The 18,792-nt window shown below is 41.6% G+C and overlaps 1 protein-coding gene across 1 annotated transcript in view; it reads right to left on the bottom strand.

The window, feature by feature from the left end:
* Nucleotides 1–18,581, bottom strand: part of mafa (MAF bZIP transcription factor a) — a 72,352-nt gene extending 53,771 nt beyond the window's left edge. The window contains exons 1-2 of the mRNA XM_080498719.1: nucleotides 17,352–18,581; nucleotides 8,840–8,905 (exon numbers count right to left, since the gene is read on the bottom strand). Coding sequence (XP_080354845.1) covers nucleotides 8,878–8,905; nucleotides 17,352–18,319 — 996 coding nt within the window. The 5' untranslated portion in view covers nucleotides 18,320–18,581 and the 3' untranslated portion in view covers nucleotides 8,840–8,877. The remainder of the gene's footprint in view (nucleotides 1–8,839; nucleotides 8,906–17,351) is intronic.
* Nucleotides 18,582–18,792: the final 211 nt, after the last annotated feature.

Below are 18,792 nucleotides of genomic sequence, written 5' to 3'. Positions count from 1 at the left end.
CCAAAATATCTTTTTATGCACACGCAACTATCAAGCTCCACCTGGGGCATCTGATAATTAAGTGTGAGGGCTGACTTCTTGCCAGTGTTTCATGGTTGCGTGTGCTTGAAATCTGCTAAAATACACAGGTCGCAATGTCAGTGTTTAACACCCAGGCAACATATGACCAAGCTCTGAACCGGAAAAGAGAAACAAGGAATCTTGTCTTAGTTGGTCTTGTAGGCGCAGTGTATGTGTGCAATCCCGATCTTGTGTGCACTTGTGTGCTCTGTGAACCAGAGAGCTCGGGTCAGTTGCATCCAGTGTCGAGCTTAACGTTGCTTTGAATGGGCCAGGCTGTGCTCATCTTCTGTCTAATCTTCCTGCTCTGGTGAGTGTAGGGAGGAGGAGAAAAAATCCATAGTCTTTTCATCCTCCTGTGACCACTGTGCCTGTGAGACAGCAGCCGTGGGAATGGAGATGGATACAGGCAGCCCTGCCTCTGACCTCCCTCTACTCCAACACAAGGGTGGAGATAAACAGGGCCACAAGGATCGCTAACATCTTTCTTTCTCAGGCGCACACAGACACGATAGCACACACACACACACACACACACACACACACACACACACACACACACACACACACACACACACACACACACACACACACACACACACACACACACACACACACACACACACACACACACACACACACACACACACACACACACACACACACACACACACACACAGCATAGACATCTCATTAAAGCAATAGTAGGTGAATGTTGCAACAGCAGTGTGCCACTGGGAGAGAGGTCTATTAGGGATACTATCAAGAGACGAGAAAAGGAAATGAGAGTCAGTGTGCTGGTCCTGTGTGCATCTACTTCTAATATGGCACATGTGTTTGACGTATGTTTAATTTTGACCCCAGGGATCAGGCCAACGGACCTGTATTAATACGTATTGGCTAAATCATTATGATAATGGAGGGACGAGAGAGTTAATAAAAGGATACATGCAATAAATATTACCCATCATGTGTGTGTGTGTGTGTGTGTGTGTGTGTGTGTGTGTGTGTGTGTGTGTGTGTGTGTGTGTGTGTGTGTGTGTATCAAAATAAAGCAATCTCCTTCACACACAAATCTGTACCTTTAACGACAGACCGCTTGAGAGAGAGTACAGAAGGCAGTTCGTCCCAACTTCCTCTTTCCTCTTCTCTGTTTCATGGGGAGTTTGTGTGAAACTCCCCTCCTTCTCCCTCGCTCCCTCAGCTGTCACTGCCCGTCAGTACAACTATTCCACTTCAGCCACAGGGACGAAGAGAAAGCTTTGTCCCTCTCCATCAACCTCATTTCACATCCTTCACACTAATAACAATTGTAGCTGACCTGTTTGCATATTGAAAACTGCCTCCCCACCCCCCCACCCCCCGTCTTTTTTATGATTTAAGCACAAAAACAGAAAACTAGTAATGTGTTACAGCTAAAGAGTCTCAGACTGTCAAACTGGAAGGTAAAGACAGCCATTCCTTTGGTCATGGCTCGTGTCCACAGAGATGCTTGTGTTTTATTATGGTTCGTCAGGGGTCATTTGTGTAATCCAAGCAGACACAAGTTTGTACTGAGAGAAGTATGCCATAGTATTTTCTTTCTGTTTGTGTCTTCTTCCTTTTTCTTTTTTGTATCGGCGTCAATATGCAGCTGCTTCCGATAATGTAATCTGAAACTGTTCTCCGCTGCTTGCAACCAGACACTATCAGCTGTGAATTTATCACTCTCCTTTAATAACCAAATCACAAAGACGATGAAGGTGAAGATCTTGCGTATGTTCACTAAGGGGGCAGATGCGCATACACATAGGGGGCAGATTCACTTACATTTGGGAGGTTCTATTCTTCAATGAGAACAATACTACACTGACTTCATAAAATGTCATGATATATATATATATATGTGTATAGATATGTATGTGTATATGTATATATATATATATGTGTATATATTTGTATGTATGTATATATATATATATATATATATATCCCCTCTGATGGGAGCTTGTACACTGGACAACAGCAGTGTAAGGTTAACTGCTCTGTCTGGTCCAGCATGGTTGTGTTTCACTTCATAGACATCACCTACTCACGCCATGAACAAAAACATGCAACTTAAACCTCTTTAAGAGTCGTGCCGCTCTCTGAATCGTGCCACAACATTGTGCCTGCAGAGAGCCTTCCCCTGGCTGGTCTCTGAAGCCATCTACTCTTCAAGGGCGACGCTACACAAACTCTGTAATTATAAAAGGCAAAGAGCATTCCTCAGCCTGGTTAACCAGAACTATGAGAGAGGGACAAATATTTACTCCCTCCCACCCGCCCCTTTCCCTCCATTCCTCCTACTTGAACACACCCCCACCCCAATAATTTAACAGTAAGAGCAACTCAGCCTTGTAAACACAATTGTTATGTCTACACTCACGGAGCCATGAAGCAGACATACAGGCTCCACTGCCCCTGCAGCTACCACTAATACAGCCTCTGCTCGCCTCGCCTTCTCAGATTGTCTCACTTATTAATCTTTAAAACCAGGAATGACAGGAACTCAATGAGATATTTGAAGCTATGCAAATTGTGTATCACCTTTGTATTTGAATTTTTATCATCAACAGGACACAATGCCTTACAACGTTTGAAGAAAACTTTACCGGATAAGTCACAGGTTTCTTCATTTCAACCTGTTTCTTTTCAAATAATAACTTGATGACAGAATTGATGACCAAGAAAGCATAATTAAAAAAAATTATTCTGAACATTGAGATGGGTGCTACTTGTGTAGGGCTTCAGGAAATTGCGTAAATGATGACAATGTATGACACTTGTTTTTCACTGAAGCACAAAACAGTTTTTGGCTTATTACCTTAGAAATAATGTCTTAGTCACAGCCGGTGTGTCTGATGACTGTGTTTTACATAAAATGAAAATGGGGAAAAACGTATAAAAGGCGGTATAATATTTGATCATATGTACCTGAAACTACTACAAGTGACAGCATGTCCAATATTATACACATGCCTTTTATATCGAGTAAGTCATATCTGTTGATACATTATTTTTTAAGAGAGTGGTGCTAGATAATATTCAGATGTTATACATATAGAAAGAGAGAAATATATCCATTTTAAAGTTATTGTTTTTTGGTTGTTGTAATTTTATTTATTTTTTTAGATTTGATTGTCAGTATATGTGATTTTGGCACTTCATAACAGATTGTCTTGTATATGTATAGCTCATAATGTATTATAATAAAACATGTCATTTGGAAAGTCACAAACGCAAAAATATATTTTAACTGCACCATTGTAAATATCATTTATTTGCACCCCTTGGTTTTAATCTTGAATTCCTGTAATTATTTGGTCTCACATCCAATACATTATGTCTATACAGTAGAGAGTCTGAAATATATTTTTTTTGTTGAAGCTGTCGAGCTCTGAAAAAAATTAAAGTACAATATTTGGTTTTGGTCAACCACCAAACCTTTAACTTGTTCCATTTTCTCAGCTTTACTCTGCTTTTAAAATGCGGATATTTTAAAGTATTGCATGGTAATCAATTGCCCCCTATCAAACTAACATAGAGCAACATCTTTTGTCTATATGAGACATGGGAACATACCTTTCTCTGACTGTCTCAGAACCAACATACACAGACTTCTTCTTGCCACTACATTAGTCAATGGGGATTCTCCAAATTCAGCCTTTTCTGTTGAGATGTGAGGAGTGTGCTTTGTTCTGCTGTTGTCCAAAGAGCTTGACCATTTCACATTTGGACATGTATGGTTCTGTGATTCAAATTGCATATAATTGGTAATGTGACTGGTGGATGTATGGATGGAAGGACATAAAACTCTGCTTATGTTATTAGTCTTATTACTTTCTGCAGTCTTTCCATTTGCATTTGTTGGTTTTGTTTGTGTGAAGTGTTGAATAAGTGGAGTCATGACAGTCTTGTACAAATATTTTCTCTTGTGAAAGCCCTGTCATGCACACGGACACTGATTCAGTGGGATGTTCATTCAACGCTGAGATGAATGAATTAGTAAGGTGTTGGGAATACATCATCAAACTAAGAAAGGCTGTGTGTTTATTAATCTGATACCAAATATTATTTTAATTGGTGAGGGAAACATAAGCCTTGTGGCTGCAGAGCACAGACTACATAGCTGAGAACATGTGTATGTGCCTCGTGTATTAATAGGATACTCCACTGGGCTGTTTGTATTAACACTTTGTAAACAGTGTGATTATATCTTGCGCTATAATTTCTGTGTCTGTGCATGCATTACAGTAATCCCAGATCGATCAAATATTCTTACGATTTAATTGAATATATAAAACACACAAAAACAACACTTGGTCCGTAGTGTTCCTGTCTGACAGCGAGAAATTGTGAGAAGTGCTTTCTTTTCAGAGGTGGTTTGTGTTTTTGATGTTAACAAGCAAGCACAATGCATTAAGCCAGGAATGTAAGTAATGCACACTTCGACGTACAGCCATAGCCACAGCATGTGGACAGCATTGTTTAATGTGGAGCAATAACTCTGTAAGGCTGCTGCTTCTCATTGCCCATCTTTCTCCCTGCATCTCCTCTATCTCTCTTCCCATTGTCATTCTCTGTATACATTTCTTAAATGGTGCACTCGTGTGAAATATGAAAGATGAGAAAGGACACTGTGAGTCTCTTCAGAGCTATTTGCTTTGTAGCATTCTGTCTCCCTCTGGTCTTGTTTGTCTGAGCGAAGCAAGATGCTGAAAATCCTCTCGAAACATTTGATATGTTGCAGCAAGACTGAACAAGTTTTATTCTGGCCATAGAAAATACAGACGCGTGTTGTGATTCAGAAGTGGAGTTGAACTCTATCAGTGTAAATGCACACTTGGCCTCCACTGAAGAAAAGCACACCGAGTGAATGACTGTGAGAGCCACTGTATGGCAGGATGAAGTGTGTTCATTTCCTTATTTATTGACTCACTTGCTTTTCTCTGAGTGTTTGAAATTAATAACAGCCAGCAGAAATCAGACAGAGGGATGAAAATCAGCACTTTCCCTGCAGTGAAGCCATTCATCAAGCTAACGAGGGGGAGAATAGAAGTGGAGGAGGAGAGGAGGGGAAAAGTGACGTTTGGAGAGGGAGCAGAGAGTGGGAGAGAAGCAGGTGCAGTGTGAGGCGGAGGGAGGGAGGAAGGGGGAGAGTGACGCTGTGAACAGAGACGAGAGGGAAAGAAGCTAAGTTTGTTTGGGAGGAGAGTCATTTGGAGGATAGCAGGGCAGACAAAAGAGGTTGAGCTGCATGTCACTCCAAAAAGAAGGGTAGATATAGAAAGATTTGACATTGGGTTATTAATAGAGATGGAAAAGAGAAACAAAATGCAGGCAGTTTCCTCTCGACTGCACATTTATAGTAGAGGTGCATTTAAGATGTTGAAGTCCACAAATGTACTAATTGCTTTTTACTAATAGCTTCATAGAGTTACATCATCAATGACAGGCTCCTTGAGGTATTTGCCTATGGTATCTAGTCTACAGAATCAGTCATTCATAACAAACCTACAATGATTGCCTTTGAGCATTTTATTATGGTTTCTGTTTTGCCTCATCACATACAAAAGTCTTGCCCATTGTCCCGAAACCGTCATACTTGAATCAGCTTTTCTTTTTTCTTCTTTTTTTTTTTTTTACCCCTAATGGGTGATGATCGGCCTGCCCTCACCTCAAAGACTTCACCTTGTGATGGCTTCGGTCCCATGCTGCTCCGCCTCCCCTGCAGTTCGCCAGAGACCGAACAGTATCTCACACCCGGAGTAAGGCTGACTAAGCACTTACCACTGAGCCTCTCTTCTCAGAGCAAGGAAGGAGCGCCATGCTGAGAACTCTGCCACGGGAAAATAATTAGCAAAGTGGAGCTCTGCCCAAACACACTGGGCTAAATCTAGTAGCACTTCACAGTCAAATGGAGCCATAAATCTAACTTTTTTCTTGCTTTCTTGCTCTGTTTGTTTCCAACTCTCTTTACTCAGATAGTATTATTTTCACAATTTTGGAAAATATGTTAGTTTCTTCTGAAGGTTTAATCTCTAAAATTATACATATGACTTCAATTGGGTGTAAGAACCATACACGATGACTAACTGAATGTAGATACAACCACAAGTACATGAAGTCTCCAAAGAGCAAGTGTCAAGTGAATACTACAAACTGCTTCACACTCTCCTCAGCCCTGGAGAAGCTTAGAAACTTGGGCTTCGTGTTTGGTAATGACATAAACTGTGCTCATCTCACTGTAAATGGGCGTCCATATTTTTAACTTTAAAGTTAGACCACAGTGTCTTTGGTCACCCAAGCTAAATATAGTCAGCTCCTCCCGAGCAGTCTCCAGTTTCTGACTCCTTTCCGAGAGGCAGGTGGAGCAGAAAAGAGGAGGGGGGAGAAGCAGGGATAACACCCAGTCTTGAATAAATCATCCCCCGACTTTTGACCCATATGGACTAGGAGGTTGTTTTTATACTTCTGCACTGCCCCCTTTCTATCCGTGGCCCCTGCACCCCTCCTCCTTCTCATTCATTTTCTCCTCCACATGACAGGTCAATCTGGATCGATTTCATCTGCCCTCAACGACTGAGACCAACATCCTGGCACCCAGAAATAGAGCTCTCTGTGATAGAAGAGCCTCCAACCAGCCATTACCATAAGCATTGGGCTCTGAGAAGAGTGTGAGCAAGAGAGGATGGGGAAACAGAGCTATTTTGGAAACATTTAGAGGACATAATTCACAGTACGGATGGATGACACCGACTAAAGAAACAGAAGTCACTTGTTTCAAGGGGAAAATGACTGATGCAATATGTGGGTGATTTTGCTTCAGCAAGTTTCACCCAAACCACCCCATCATACACTTCTCACATGGTTATTGGCCATCGCCTACCTGTCACCGTACACTCACGTGATCAAACACGTACACAATGACTCACAGACCAATACACACAAGCATGCTTTTCCCTGATCTATATTTGCACTCCACTGTCTTCCTCATGGCCTCTTTCACACACACACACGCACACACACACACACACACCTGGCGTTTTATCTTTGTCAGCATATTCTGGGTCCTTCAGCTCCCTGCTGATCTACGTGCTCCAGTGTCTTTTTGCACGGCAAACCCCCAAGATGTGGTTGCCTTTTTAACGCACACTCACCAGTCGCAGGTGAGATACTGGCAATTTTATGCCAACATTAACCTCTCTTTATCTCCATGCACACTTCACTTCCCGCAAAAACATCTGTGTCTGGAATTTTTTTTTTTTTTTTGTGGATTAGTGGCTTGAAAAGGCGCAGTGACACATTGTCCTGGTGGTGCCCAGGCAGTCCAGGCTGGAGTCAGGACACACTTTCCCCAGGCAAGGACACAAAGACCTGCTCTCCGTCTCCATCACTCAGCTTGTCCTCCTGGAGCTACGTGGCCAGACTGCTCATCACCCCACCTACCCCTCCCAACCCACACCCTCTTATATGCATAGATTTGCATAAAACAAAGACGCGGCTCTGCCTGCAATGCCTGCCTCAATTGAAGCCGCTAAGAGCAGGATCGACCAGACCACACCGCACGCAGCCTCTCGAAGATCAGCTGGCAGGTTGTCAGAGCGCAACATCAGTATGGCGCAGCAGCATGGCAAGGGAACTGAGATTTACGAGGCTGACTAAGATAGACACCCTCATGGTTTTCCACTTTCATTCGTTTAACATCCGTTCCCTTGGCATTGTTTATATTTGACACCCCTTAGCAGTGAGCAGAGGGCACCTAATTCACAGTGATGACGTGGGAGGAGAATCAGAGCACTTAAAACACTTCATCTAAAGATGATTTGTCCTTGTCTTCCGTGATGGCTTTTGTCCTGATGCCCCTCATGAAGTTAAGTAGATCTGGAGAAAGGCCAGCGACTGATCCCACGCCCCACTTAGACACAATCAAGCCAATAACACACACACACACACACACACAAACAGACCTACCTGACACACGATGATGGAAAATATTGAATACAAACTAAAAACCTATTCACATTTCCATGTGTCGTGACCAAGCAGGTGCTCAGAGTTTGCTCGTGTGCAATCAGTGAAAACCAGCACGGAAGCAGTGTGCTTTGCGGTATTCACTTGCTGAGGTTCCCTCTCCATGTCTGCGAGTTGATTTGAAGTCTGAAAACTTTATTCTGTCTTTCATATTGTCCAAGACAAAGAACAAAACTCTGAACACGCCATTAGGATTTGAAAGCGTGGCTGTAATATGCTGCTTGTGCCGTTGAGCATGGATGTGTGTGGCATTAGAGAGGAAGAGAAGTTTCCCTCCATGGATATAAAAGAGATCAGTAAAATGCATCCAATGCATTGAAAATTTATAGAAGTGGGGAGGTAGGCGGCGATGCAGTGGACGGAGATGCTGTCAGCATTACGAAGGTGTCAGCTCTTTAACGTATGAAATGGAATTACTAACTATGGTACATTATGCATCCATTATGGAGGACTGCAATATGCTTTAAAACACTTAATACAATATGCGGTTACTTTATCCTCTTTCTAATTAATATGCGATGAGTCTAATAATAGTGATTGGTCGGTATGGATTATATTGTCTGCTTGATTAAAAAGCATGACGTATACAAAAGCATCTTAATTACTGTATGTTTGATAGCAATGCATCATGTCTGTATTTAATTAATGAAGGGACCAATAGGCTGTACACTTATCATGACTGAAATAGCAAAAATATACGACATAAATATATAAGAGAAATTACCTCAAGGATCCAAGAGCACAGAGGACTGGGGCTTGAAATCACAGATGGAGGAATTTTCTTGATGACCTAAAGAAGCAGAGAAGATTGCACAAAATGTATCAGAATGAGTAAACGAACATGCGTGCCGTCACCATGTCTGAATCCTCCGTCTCTTCTGTTTGTGTCACTCCTCCACGCTGTCGGACACATTCTCACACACAATGCACACAATCACATAGAAACAAGTCGACCCAATCTGAGTGAGACTCCCACACACTTGTCTGTCTGCTGAAATGCAGTACATGTATCATAGTAAGCATTTGATGCGGAGGGAAATGTAAAAATTTGCATGCAAATAGATTCTACTGGCAGAACCCATGCATCAAAACAAATGTAACCACAGGAGGAAAAACTAAATGATGTAAGTCATCTTGGCCATCACATAGAAAAGGTAAAATTGTGGTACGTAAAGGCCTTTGTTCCTGCTCAATTCATAAAACAACACAATTAGTTGGTCTAAAAGCAAAGTAATTTATTGGGAAGATAGCTAAATTGTTTAGGAGAATAACATCTGCTACCACATCATGACTGAAACTTTCACAAACACCCTTGATAATACACACATAAGTACGGCATGTAGTGCAATGAGGGTCAACACAGCATCATAGTTACACAAGTGACAACTTTAGTTTCACGCTTAGCTCTTGAGGTCCTTTTAAATGCTGTGAGGAAAATGAAATCTTTCACAGAAGAACATTTTAAATCAATGGATTTCCAAATAAATACTGTGTAATTAAATTCTACAAAGTACACATCCACCCTTGATTAAACTGTTCAGTTATATGATAGGTTTTGGGGATAATTGAAAAAAAAAAAGATTGTTAATATGCTGAACTGTGCTAATTGGTATAATGTGGTGGTGCAAGCCACCTGTTTCAAATAACTATATTGCATCTCTGGTTATTCTAACCATTCTCCCCTCAAACGTTACAAAGCTGAGTACACTCCAGGTGCAAAAGAAAGAAATCACACACACACACGCACACACACACACTGAACTTGAATACTCTCATAGTTTGCAAGAAACTGAATTTTATCGAGATATTCAAGCCACTTGTGAGCATCTAATTGGCTATTGTAAACAAATAAATTAGTTTTGGCTGATAGCGATGCCAAATTTGCTTAAATATGAAAAAGTCATTGTTATACTTACTGGGTGAACAGAAAAATCACCTGTGTGTTTGGTGTCTCACAGGGTAGCCAGCTCATTTAGTGTCATCAACAGAAATCTCCATCTGAGAAGTTTCAAAGGTGTGTTGACCATCTGTGTTTTATAAAACGTCACAAACCAGAAAGCAATTAAAAAAAAATGTATATCATTCAAATATCTCCCAAGCCACACTGAATCAACAGTGTTTTAGGCTTATTTTTGATGTATATTGTTGGGTTTTTTTTCCTTCTCTCTTCTTGCCACCTTCTGCAACGGCACAGCTGCACTGCTGAGAGATGGCATTGCATTTATTCAATTCACAAGCTCTTGGTTTGAGTCCATTTACAGACATATAAAATTACCCCAGCAAGTCCCTACCACCTCATTACCAACATAACCTGCAGCCAGTCTTTCAAGGACAACTCTCTAATGACACCACATGTATCCGCTTAATGTCTGTTTGAAACCCTCTTTTGCCACTAAGAAAGAAACATAAAGAAAGGCAAAAACTTCTCTGATAGAGTCAGATTTTCAAGTGATCCCTCACTGCCATTTAATTCTGCAGGAGACCATATATTTCACATATGTGAAGTCAGAGGAAATGATCATGTTTGTTGATGTGTCTGCCCTGAACGTAGGCATACTGATGAAACATCCGACTGCTGTTAATGGGAACTCGCTACACATGCTGCAGTGTAACTCAACTAAAATTACTGCATCATCTGAGGTTATTTAAGTATTTTGATTTATGGAATATAACCATTAAAAAGCAATCCATTGTGAATTCCAGCATGTTTTCAAATCTGTTCCGTCTTTCGGCTGCTCCCATCAGAGATCGTCACAGCGGATCCTCTGCTCCACATCACCCCATCCCCTGCCTCCTCTCCTCAGATACCGAGCATCTTCTCATCCTCCTGCATTACATGCATGAATCTGAAAACGATTGTGCAATTGAGATACTTTTTTAACATATTTCAACCTCCAGTTATTCAAATTACTACATTTTTAGAAGGCAGTCATGTGGTAAACCTAAATCAACATTTTAAGCAAAAATAAACAAACAAAAAAAAACAAGTGGAAATCTGTTAACTGGTTCGGCTTCTAATAATACTTTAATATTTTTTTCTTTCCACTTCAAGTGTAAAATTAAATCTGAAAATTACAGTTTTACATTTCTAACATCAGTTGAGTGGATGTTTAAAAAGGGGGCGACACAGTGAATTCTACCTCAGTAATACTTGCTGCTTTGTTAGTGTTCCTGCAACACCCACAATGCAATGCCTGAACAATGTGGGTGTGGAAATAAAGATTCCTATTCATTGAAGATGCCATGAACATTATTGGGCAACACTCTTTTTACAGATGCCTTCGTGTAAATGTATGGAGGTAAAATTGGTGAAAAATGTTTGAGCGCTTTGTAGTTTGAAATGTGTAGTTGTGTACTGTAGAATTATTTACAACACACTATTACACATTCAAAAAACGTAATTACAGGGGCAGAAATTGTTTTTCACAAGTCACAGATTAAAAAAACTTACAAGCTCACATTTTTCCTACGATTGTTTACAGTAAATTTGGTGAAAAATATATTTGTGCACCTATATCAGTGAGAATCTTCCTCACGAGTCACAATTATCTTTCCTTCAACTACAAATCAAGCATCACAGCGCTCAGCTGAGATATCTGGTGAAAAACTACCTGGGTGTTTAGGCAATGGAGAAAAAAGGCGATGTCTATCTGAGATTGACATATTTCACAGCCAATCAGGAGACCGGTACACAGCTCACGGTACACAACTACAAGTTCATGGTACACAACTGCAAATTCCATTTTTACAAGTGCTCAGACCTTTTTCACCAATAATACCTCCATATAAATGACACAAGCAGTCTTACTTTCCTGATTTTTTTATTTTAGTATATTGTTTTTCCTTTTCTGTTCAGGATCATGGAGTAAAAAAGCATACTTCCTGGCGACATGGAACTTCACTTTATCTATGCGTTTTTATGCTGCATATAAACACCTTTTTGAATTTATTACTTAACACCACTTGAGTCAAACTACACTGAGATTGAGTTATTCATGCTGTTTTTACACAGTTAAGAAAACAAGAACTGCGTGTTCAAAAAAAATAAAAAATCCATTGCAATAGGCTAGCACTGCTGCACATGTGACGGGAGTGTGACTTTCCAAGATAGCAGTGAAATGCAGGAAATTGCTTTTTTTTTCAAAAATGGCAGTGACTTGTTTTGAGTTTTACTGTGCGTTGTGCCATGTCGGATGTAATAGTACATCTCATTCAGTGAGTTCAGGCAGAGGAAATGAGCACGGGTTCCCCGGGGCAGGGATTACTCTAATTACTTTGAGTGCATCCTTCGTGCGCTGCAACTTCTGACCTCTGCTCATCCTCTTCCCCAAAAGACAACAAAAGAGTTAAGAAAGCATGCACGGACGTGGAATCACACAATTTACACTACACACATTCCGCCCTCACTTTGAATCTTCACAGGTATCAGTCGACCTTGCGCACAGGCTGCTAACAAGAACAGTAGCGTTAAGATCTTCTACAGTTCCTACCCTGGCGCCAGGTGAGGTCGGAAATAATCCAGCGTCCAAACTGACTGTTGTTTTCGGTTCAAGTGACATACTTGCTTTTTCAGCGAACATTGTGCTACATCTTACGCTGTCAACCCACATAGCTCAGACTTTCCACTTGAGTGCATCATTAGAAAATCAATTGTTTTATCACTTGCATAACCCTTTTGCACTGGTGCCACACACATAGGAAACACTTTTTTGTTAATAAAAAATATCTGCAGTGAAAATGTGACTTAGCTTCGAGAGTCCAGCATTTCAGTTTCATAAAAAAAAAAACGTACAAAAAAAGAGAGAAAAACACAATGGATATCATGCTGGGAAATATACTGCTGTGGTGAATCCAAGCTGGGCCACTCATTGTTCGCCTGTCTACTCTGTGTTTGTGCACTGATGAGTGTGTTTTCAGTTTGAGTGTCTGTGCGGTGAGTGTGTTTTCAGTTTTACTGCTTGACATTATACGTCTAACTGATCTCTTTCGATGAGGAAACTGGCAAAATAAACAAGCTTAGGAGGCGATGTAAGGCAGCCACACAGAGAAACCAAATGTTCGTGTTTTACATACAACTCAAAACACATCAAAAAGTCCACCACACAAATGCCTAGTCTTCAGAGAGGCAATGAAGGACTTCTTACGAAAGAAGAAATTAATTTTCTCTTTGAAATGGCAACTACTGAAACATGGGGTGGAGAAGGCAATGGTTTCTTTCCCAGAAGCCATTCAGTGCTGAGTTGTGGTTAATATGAAATATCAAAATATAGCAGCACTGCTTTTCAGATCAAATAGATGTAATTAGATAAATTGAGGAAGAATGAGAGTGGCTTGGCTGTAAATTGCATGGTGTGTGCATGCAAAGACCCAACACTGGCACAGCTGCACGGAGCTGCACTCACGATTTATCATCTCTACATCGCAGGAGCCAGTGGCCCACACCACTATTAATCATCAGCAAAATCATTTAATTCAGCCCAAGCTCGACTATTGTCTCAGTATCTCCCTTCAGTCTCAGCAAATCAGCCTCCACAGCAGCAGCGCACCTCAGATGGGACACAAGTTGTTCAAACTTTTCTTTCTTTCTTTCTTTCTTTCTTTCTTTCTTTCTTTCTTTCTTTCTGTCTGTCTGTCTGTCTGTCTGTCTGTCTGTCTGTCTGTCTGTCTGTCTGTCTGTCTGTCTGTCTGTCTGTCTGTCTGTCTGTCTGTCTGTCTGTCTGTCTGTCTGTCTGTCTTTTTTCTCTCTTTCTTTCTCTCACCATCAATGCTGGTCAGTGAACATATTATTTTATATAAAATGTCTGACTTGAGATTCTTCTATGGATTGTGTAATACCAGCTGATCACTCAGTGTCTTGTTAACAGGACCAGTGTGGTTAATTCCTCTGAAAGATGTTCTTTGTGTATGTCCTTTTCACATACTCTTACATGCACAAATTGCGGCTAAGTTGCAAAAAGCTGACAGATTCGGAGTGAATCCATCCTCAGAAACTTCAGTGTTTCTTCAAAGTGTATGTTGGCACATGTATCTTCCTGTTTCAACAAACAAATTGTTCAGGAAGAGTGAAATAAGATTCCCACATGGCTGTTTCTTGTTCCAGAACTTACAAAGAACTTTCTTTTTCTTTCTGGTGTTTCAGGAAAAAAATGTTGAATGCACCAGTGCAGTGCAAAGTTAAGTTAAAATAAGTCGGCACAAGATGTCCACACACACCAGCCTAAATGCAAGATTGGGTAAAGCAGCCAGAGCCTCCAGTGCTCACCGCAGTGGCTGAGTTAAATTGGCACCTTCTCCAGCGCCCCCTCACATGTCTGACAGGGCTGTGCCCTCACTGCATTCCCTCTCCCTCAGCGTATCTGCTTCAGGCCAACATCCAGACCCTCTGGCAACCGGGATAACGCTGGCTGAAATCGGGAAGAGCTAAATGATGACATGCGAAGACACTCAGCACGTATTGTTTGAAAGACACAAACAGTGGGCACACCAGACTTAAAGAGTGGGAAATAAGAGTATTTAAAAAAGGCCAAATTAAGAGTGCATATGCATTGCTACAAGAAGATCACGCCGGGGATGTCATCATTACTGTCATTCAAGGACATGACACATCCTTCCACACACGAGGACACAGAAGCACACGCACACATAGACAGAGAGAAAAGGACTCACGGATATTCATTCATCAAAGGTCACAATTTACAATAAAATTAACCGGGTGTAATGGTCATATATAAAACATTACCGCACTCCTATAAACACGCATGAGGATGCAAGTCATGAAGTCAAATGCAGTAATTTCAAAATGCAAAGATAATGTTTTCTTAAGAATATTAATTTGGCATAAGAGCAACGAATTGACGAGATGTGAAATGAATGATATGAGTGCACAATTTGCACATACACTTTGAGAAGAATTTGGAATTCACGGTTTCAGGCTCAAGTAGAAAAAACAATGTTGTCTCATTGAAATTAAGTTTTCGAACAAACAAAAAACGTATTCCAATCCAAGCCAGTGTTTCTCAATCTTCTTTGTGCTTCCTTTGACTTATCTGTAACAATGTGTGCAATATTTTGCATGCAGAGCATCTGCTTCAAAATGAGTGTCAGCCTGAAATTTCCTCTAATTAGGTTCCGTTATACTGCTTTTAAAATCATGTCTCTAATTTGTGCATTAATGCATTATAACAATAACCTGTGCTTGACTGTAGTGCAGTAAATTACCTTCATGTTCTGTTTTGAGCTCTGCTACTGTACTTTTCCCATAAAGTAATAAAAACAACAAAATCCCGGACACATCAAAAGAAAAAGTGAGAAACGTTTTGAAGACATTTACATACATTTATTGCATATCATTTAATCGTATGAAAAGAAAAAAAAACGAGCACATATGAACATCACATATGGTTAGTGAGTGAAATCATTTTGCACAGCAAAATATATATATATATACTATATATAAGATAAAAAGATTAATTAACATAGTCTCAGAATTCTTGGCCGTACTCCGTTTTGTACATGCAGGGTGGCCCCCCTGACCCTCTAACAATGTCCAGACATCATCATTTTAATAATTAGTTATTGCTTTGCAGATATTGACTTCATTTGAGACAAATCAACAGTCTGTCCTGAATTAATAATAAAACCCTCAAATGTTACGAATAAGTCGTGCCAGACTTATCGTAATATTAACTTTTCCTTAACTTCCACATCACGTTTTTTTTTTAGTGCATTTCAGTTCAACGCATGTCAGCTCGCTTAGGAAACATGGCAAAATACTTGGCGATTGCTCGACTTCCACAATCCTTTTCTTTCTCGAATACAGTAATAAAAGGTGTGGCGGAGCATTTCCAATTGTTTTAAAGCACAAGCTGGAAAAATCGCCGTTTATGCACTGCGCAATCCTGCTCACTGTATAAACTGGAGCCGAGCCAATTCCAATAAATCAATGTTAAAAATACGTTTGTGCAGCAGGTTCTTTTTTTTCCCATTCTCCTGGTAATGTACTCCAACCTGTAGCACGTTATCTCTTTTTTTTCCTTTTGCAACTTATAAAACTTTGTACTTAAATTACGCTTTAAAAATTATTCCCCAAAAGTTTGACAAATGCAGAGTGGAATATATTTAAATAACAATATCGGTTTTCAAGCAACAGACTAAAGTCGTAGGATTTCCTCAATAGTGAAGTCTTTCCTTTTTGCGTCAGGATCCCCGCCGACACACTTGGATGAGGCGCGCAGAGCGCACTCAGTGCAGCCTAATGACAGCCGATGGTTGGAGCACTTCAACACAGCTGAAATGCACTCGTATAGATTACAGGCGGTGGTTGGGGGGTGGGGGTGGGGGTGGAAAGTCCTGTCACTTTTTTGTCGCTGTCCCAAAAAAGTGAGGAGGCCTACACATGAAGTATGAATGCCATGCTGGAGTCATCCGACACAGAGGGACATCTTCAAGCAAAGAAAAAACAAAACAAAACAAAAAAACCAATAATAAACCATACATGTCCAGCATGCAGGGTAGTTTAATAACACATCTCTTAAAAAAAAAAAAAACAATGAATAGTTTGTAATGAACAGAGTCTTTCGTTGCTCAACATAATCACAAGCATGAGATGAGGTGGCGTCAAAAAGCAGGCTCGCAATCCTCCAAGTTTGGCAGACAAAAAATGTTTCTTTTTTTTTTTTTCTTAAACACTCAAAAACACATTGTTGGTGGATGCAGTTTTGACAGGAATCTGTACACTGAATCAAAAGTAAAATAAAAAAATTTTTAAAAAATGGCAAGTTGATGAACTTTGAAGGCGTATACTGGAAGTGCCTGCATGCAGCACACTTCGTATACTGCGGCATGAAGTCGGATCAACTTTTAAAAAAATCAAACACTGCAAATGAACAGCGTTGAAAAATCTTGACAAACAGGGTATGCGTAATATAATGAGCATGAGCATGAACATTTTTTTATGGAAGTTCTCTAAATGTGTGCCCCTCGAAAATAAAAAAAAGAAGAAGAAAAAAGCCCTGTAGGATCTAAAGCAGTCAGACTTGAGGAAATTGTAGTTTTCAAAAATGTATGAAATGAAAAAAAGAAGAAGAAAAAAGGCAATTTATTTCTTCGTCTATTTGGGCTCTGTGCCAAATTCTTTTAAGGGGAACAAAGTTTCATATTGAAAACTTTTAAGCGCTGAGCGTAACTGATATTGGGTTTGATTTTCTTTTTTTTTTCGCGATATTGTCGACACTCACATGAAAAACTCCGGGGACGAAGGGTTGTTGTCACTGCTGGATCCATTTTCTCTGAAGCCGTTGCTGATGAGCTTCTCATACTTTTCTTTGTACGCGTCCCTCTCCCGGACCAGCCTGGAGATCTCTTGCTTGAGGTGCTCGACCTGCTGCAGGAGTTGCGTCTTCTCCCCCTCCAGGACGTGCCGCTGCTGGACCCGCTTGAAGCGACAGGATTGCGCGTAGCCTCTGTTCTTTAGGGTCCTCCTCTTCTGTTTCAATCTGATCACTTCTTCCTTGCTGACCCCCCGTAGCTGCCGGTTGAGTTCCCGCACGGACATGCTGACCAGCTGGTCGTCCGAAAAGCGCTCATCCAGGCGCATGTGTGGGTGGTTGGACCCTGACGTCCCGTTGGACTGGACGCCGGGCGCCTGGTGGTGGCCGTTGCTGTGGTGGTGGTGGTGGTGGTGGTGGTGCTGCCCTCCGTTCTGAGCGGCCGCCGCAGCGATGACTGCCGACACCACCGCGGCGGCGGAGCCCATCTCCTCCCCGGCCATGGCGCCTCCCGCTCCGGCTGCGCCAGCGAACTGCTGGCCCCTGGCATAGCCATCGAAGGATTGGAGCTGATGACTGCTGTTGATCAGCGCCTCGACCGCGTCTTCGGGGCTGAAGCCCAGCGCCTCTGGATTCAACTGCTGTTGGTAACCGGACATCCAGTAGAAATCCTCTATGTGTGTCTTCTGCTCGCTCCCCGAGCCCGGACTGGGCGCCGAGAAGCTTGGGGAAGGGGGCACCGAGCTGCAAGGCGTGCTCATCGGGGTGGAAGACAAGGATCCCCCGGCGATAAGGCGACTGCACTGGCTGATGTTGCGATCGGGCTCCACCGGCTCCTTTTTCACTTCAAACTTCATCAGATCGAAGTCATTAACATATTCCATGGCCAGGGGACTGGTGGGCAGGTCGGAGTTGCTCATTGCCAGCTCTGATGCCATCCTCTTGCTGCTGACAGTCCTCCAAGCGGGCTGAAGAGCAGCTGTCAAACTGGGCTGGTTGGGAAGAACGTGAGCCAGTTTGATTTTTTAAAGTCTTGAAAACTTGAGTGGGGGAAAAAAGGAAAAAAAAAAAAAAAAAAAGAGGTTTTCAGCGTCCCTTTTGCAGCCGCGGACCAGCAGGCGTGTGCAAGGAGTTTTTCTTTGCAGTCTATTGCACAGACACACCAGTGCCGCGCGCACGAGTAGCGGAGTCCTTTTTCAGCATGTGAAATCCGGCGCTTTTGTGTTTCAAACATTTAACACTTTGCGCCTCTTCGTGAATACATTACGCAAGGCGGAGGAGCAGGGAGAGAAGCCGAGAGTCAGTGGGCAGCCTCTCCACGTTAGAAGCCGCTGACTGGTGGGGCGATTTTTTAGTGGGATCACACAGCAGATGAGTTTAAGAGCATTGTTGCCGCCCTGACGTCAGGCTG

The sequence above is a fragment of the Blennius ocellaris genome, assembly GCF_963422515.1.
Source record: "Blennius ocellaris genome assembly, chromosome: 1".
NCBI classification, from domain to species: domain Eukaryota; kingdom Metazoa; phylum Chordata; class Actinopteri; order Blenniiformes; family Blenniidae; genus Blennius; species Blennius ocellaris.
This window is presented reverse-complemented; position numbering and strand designations above follow the sequence as displayed.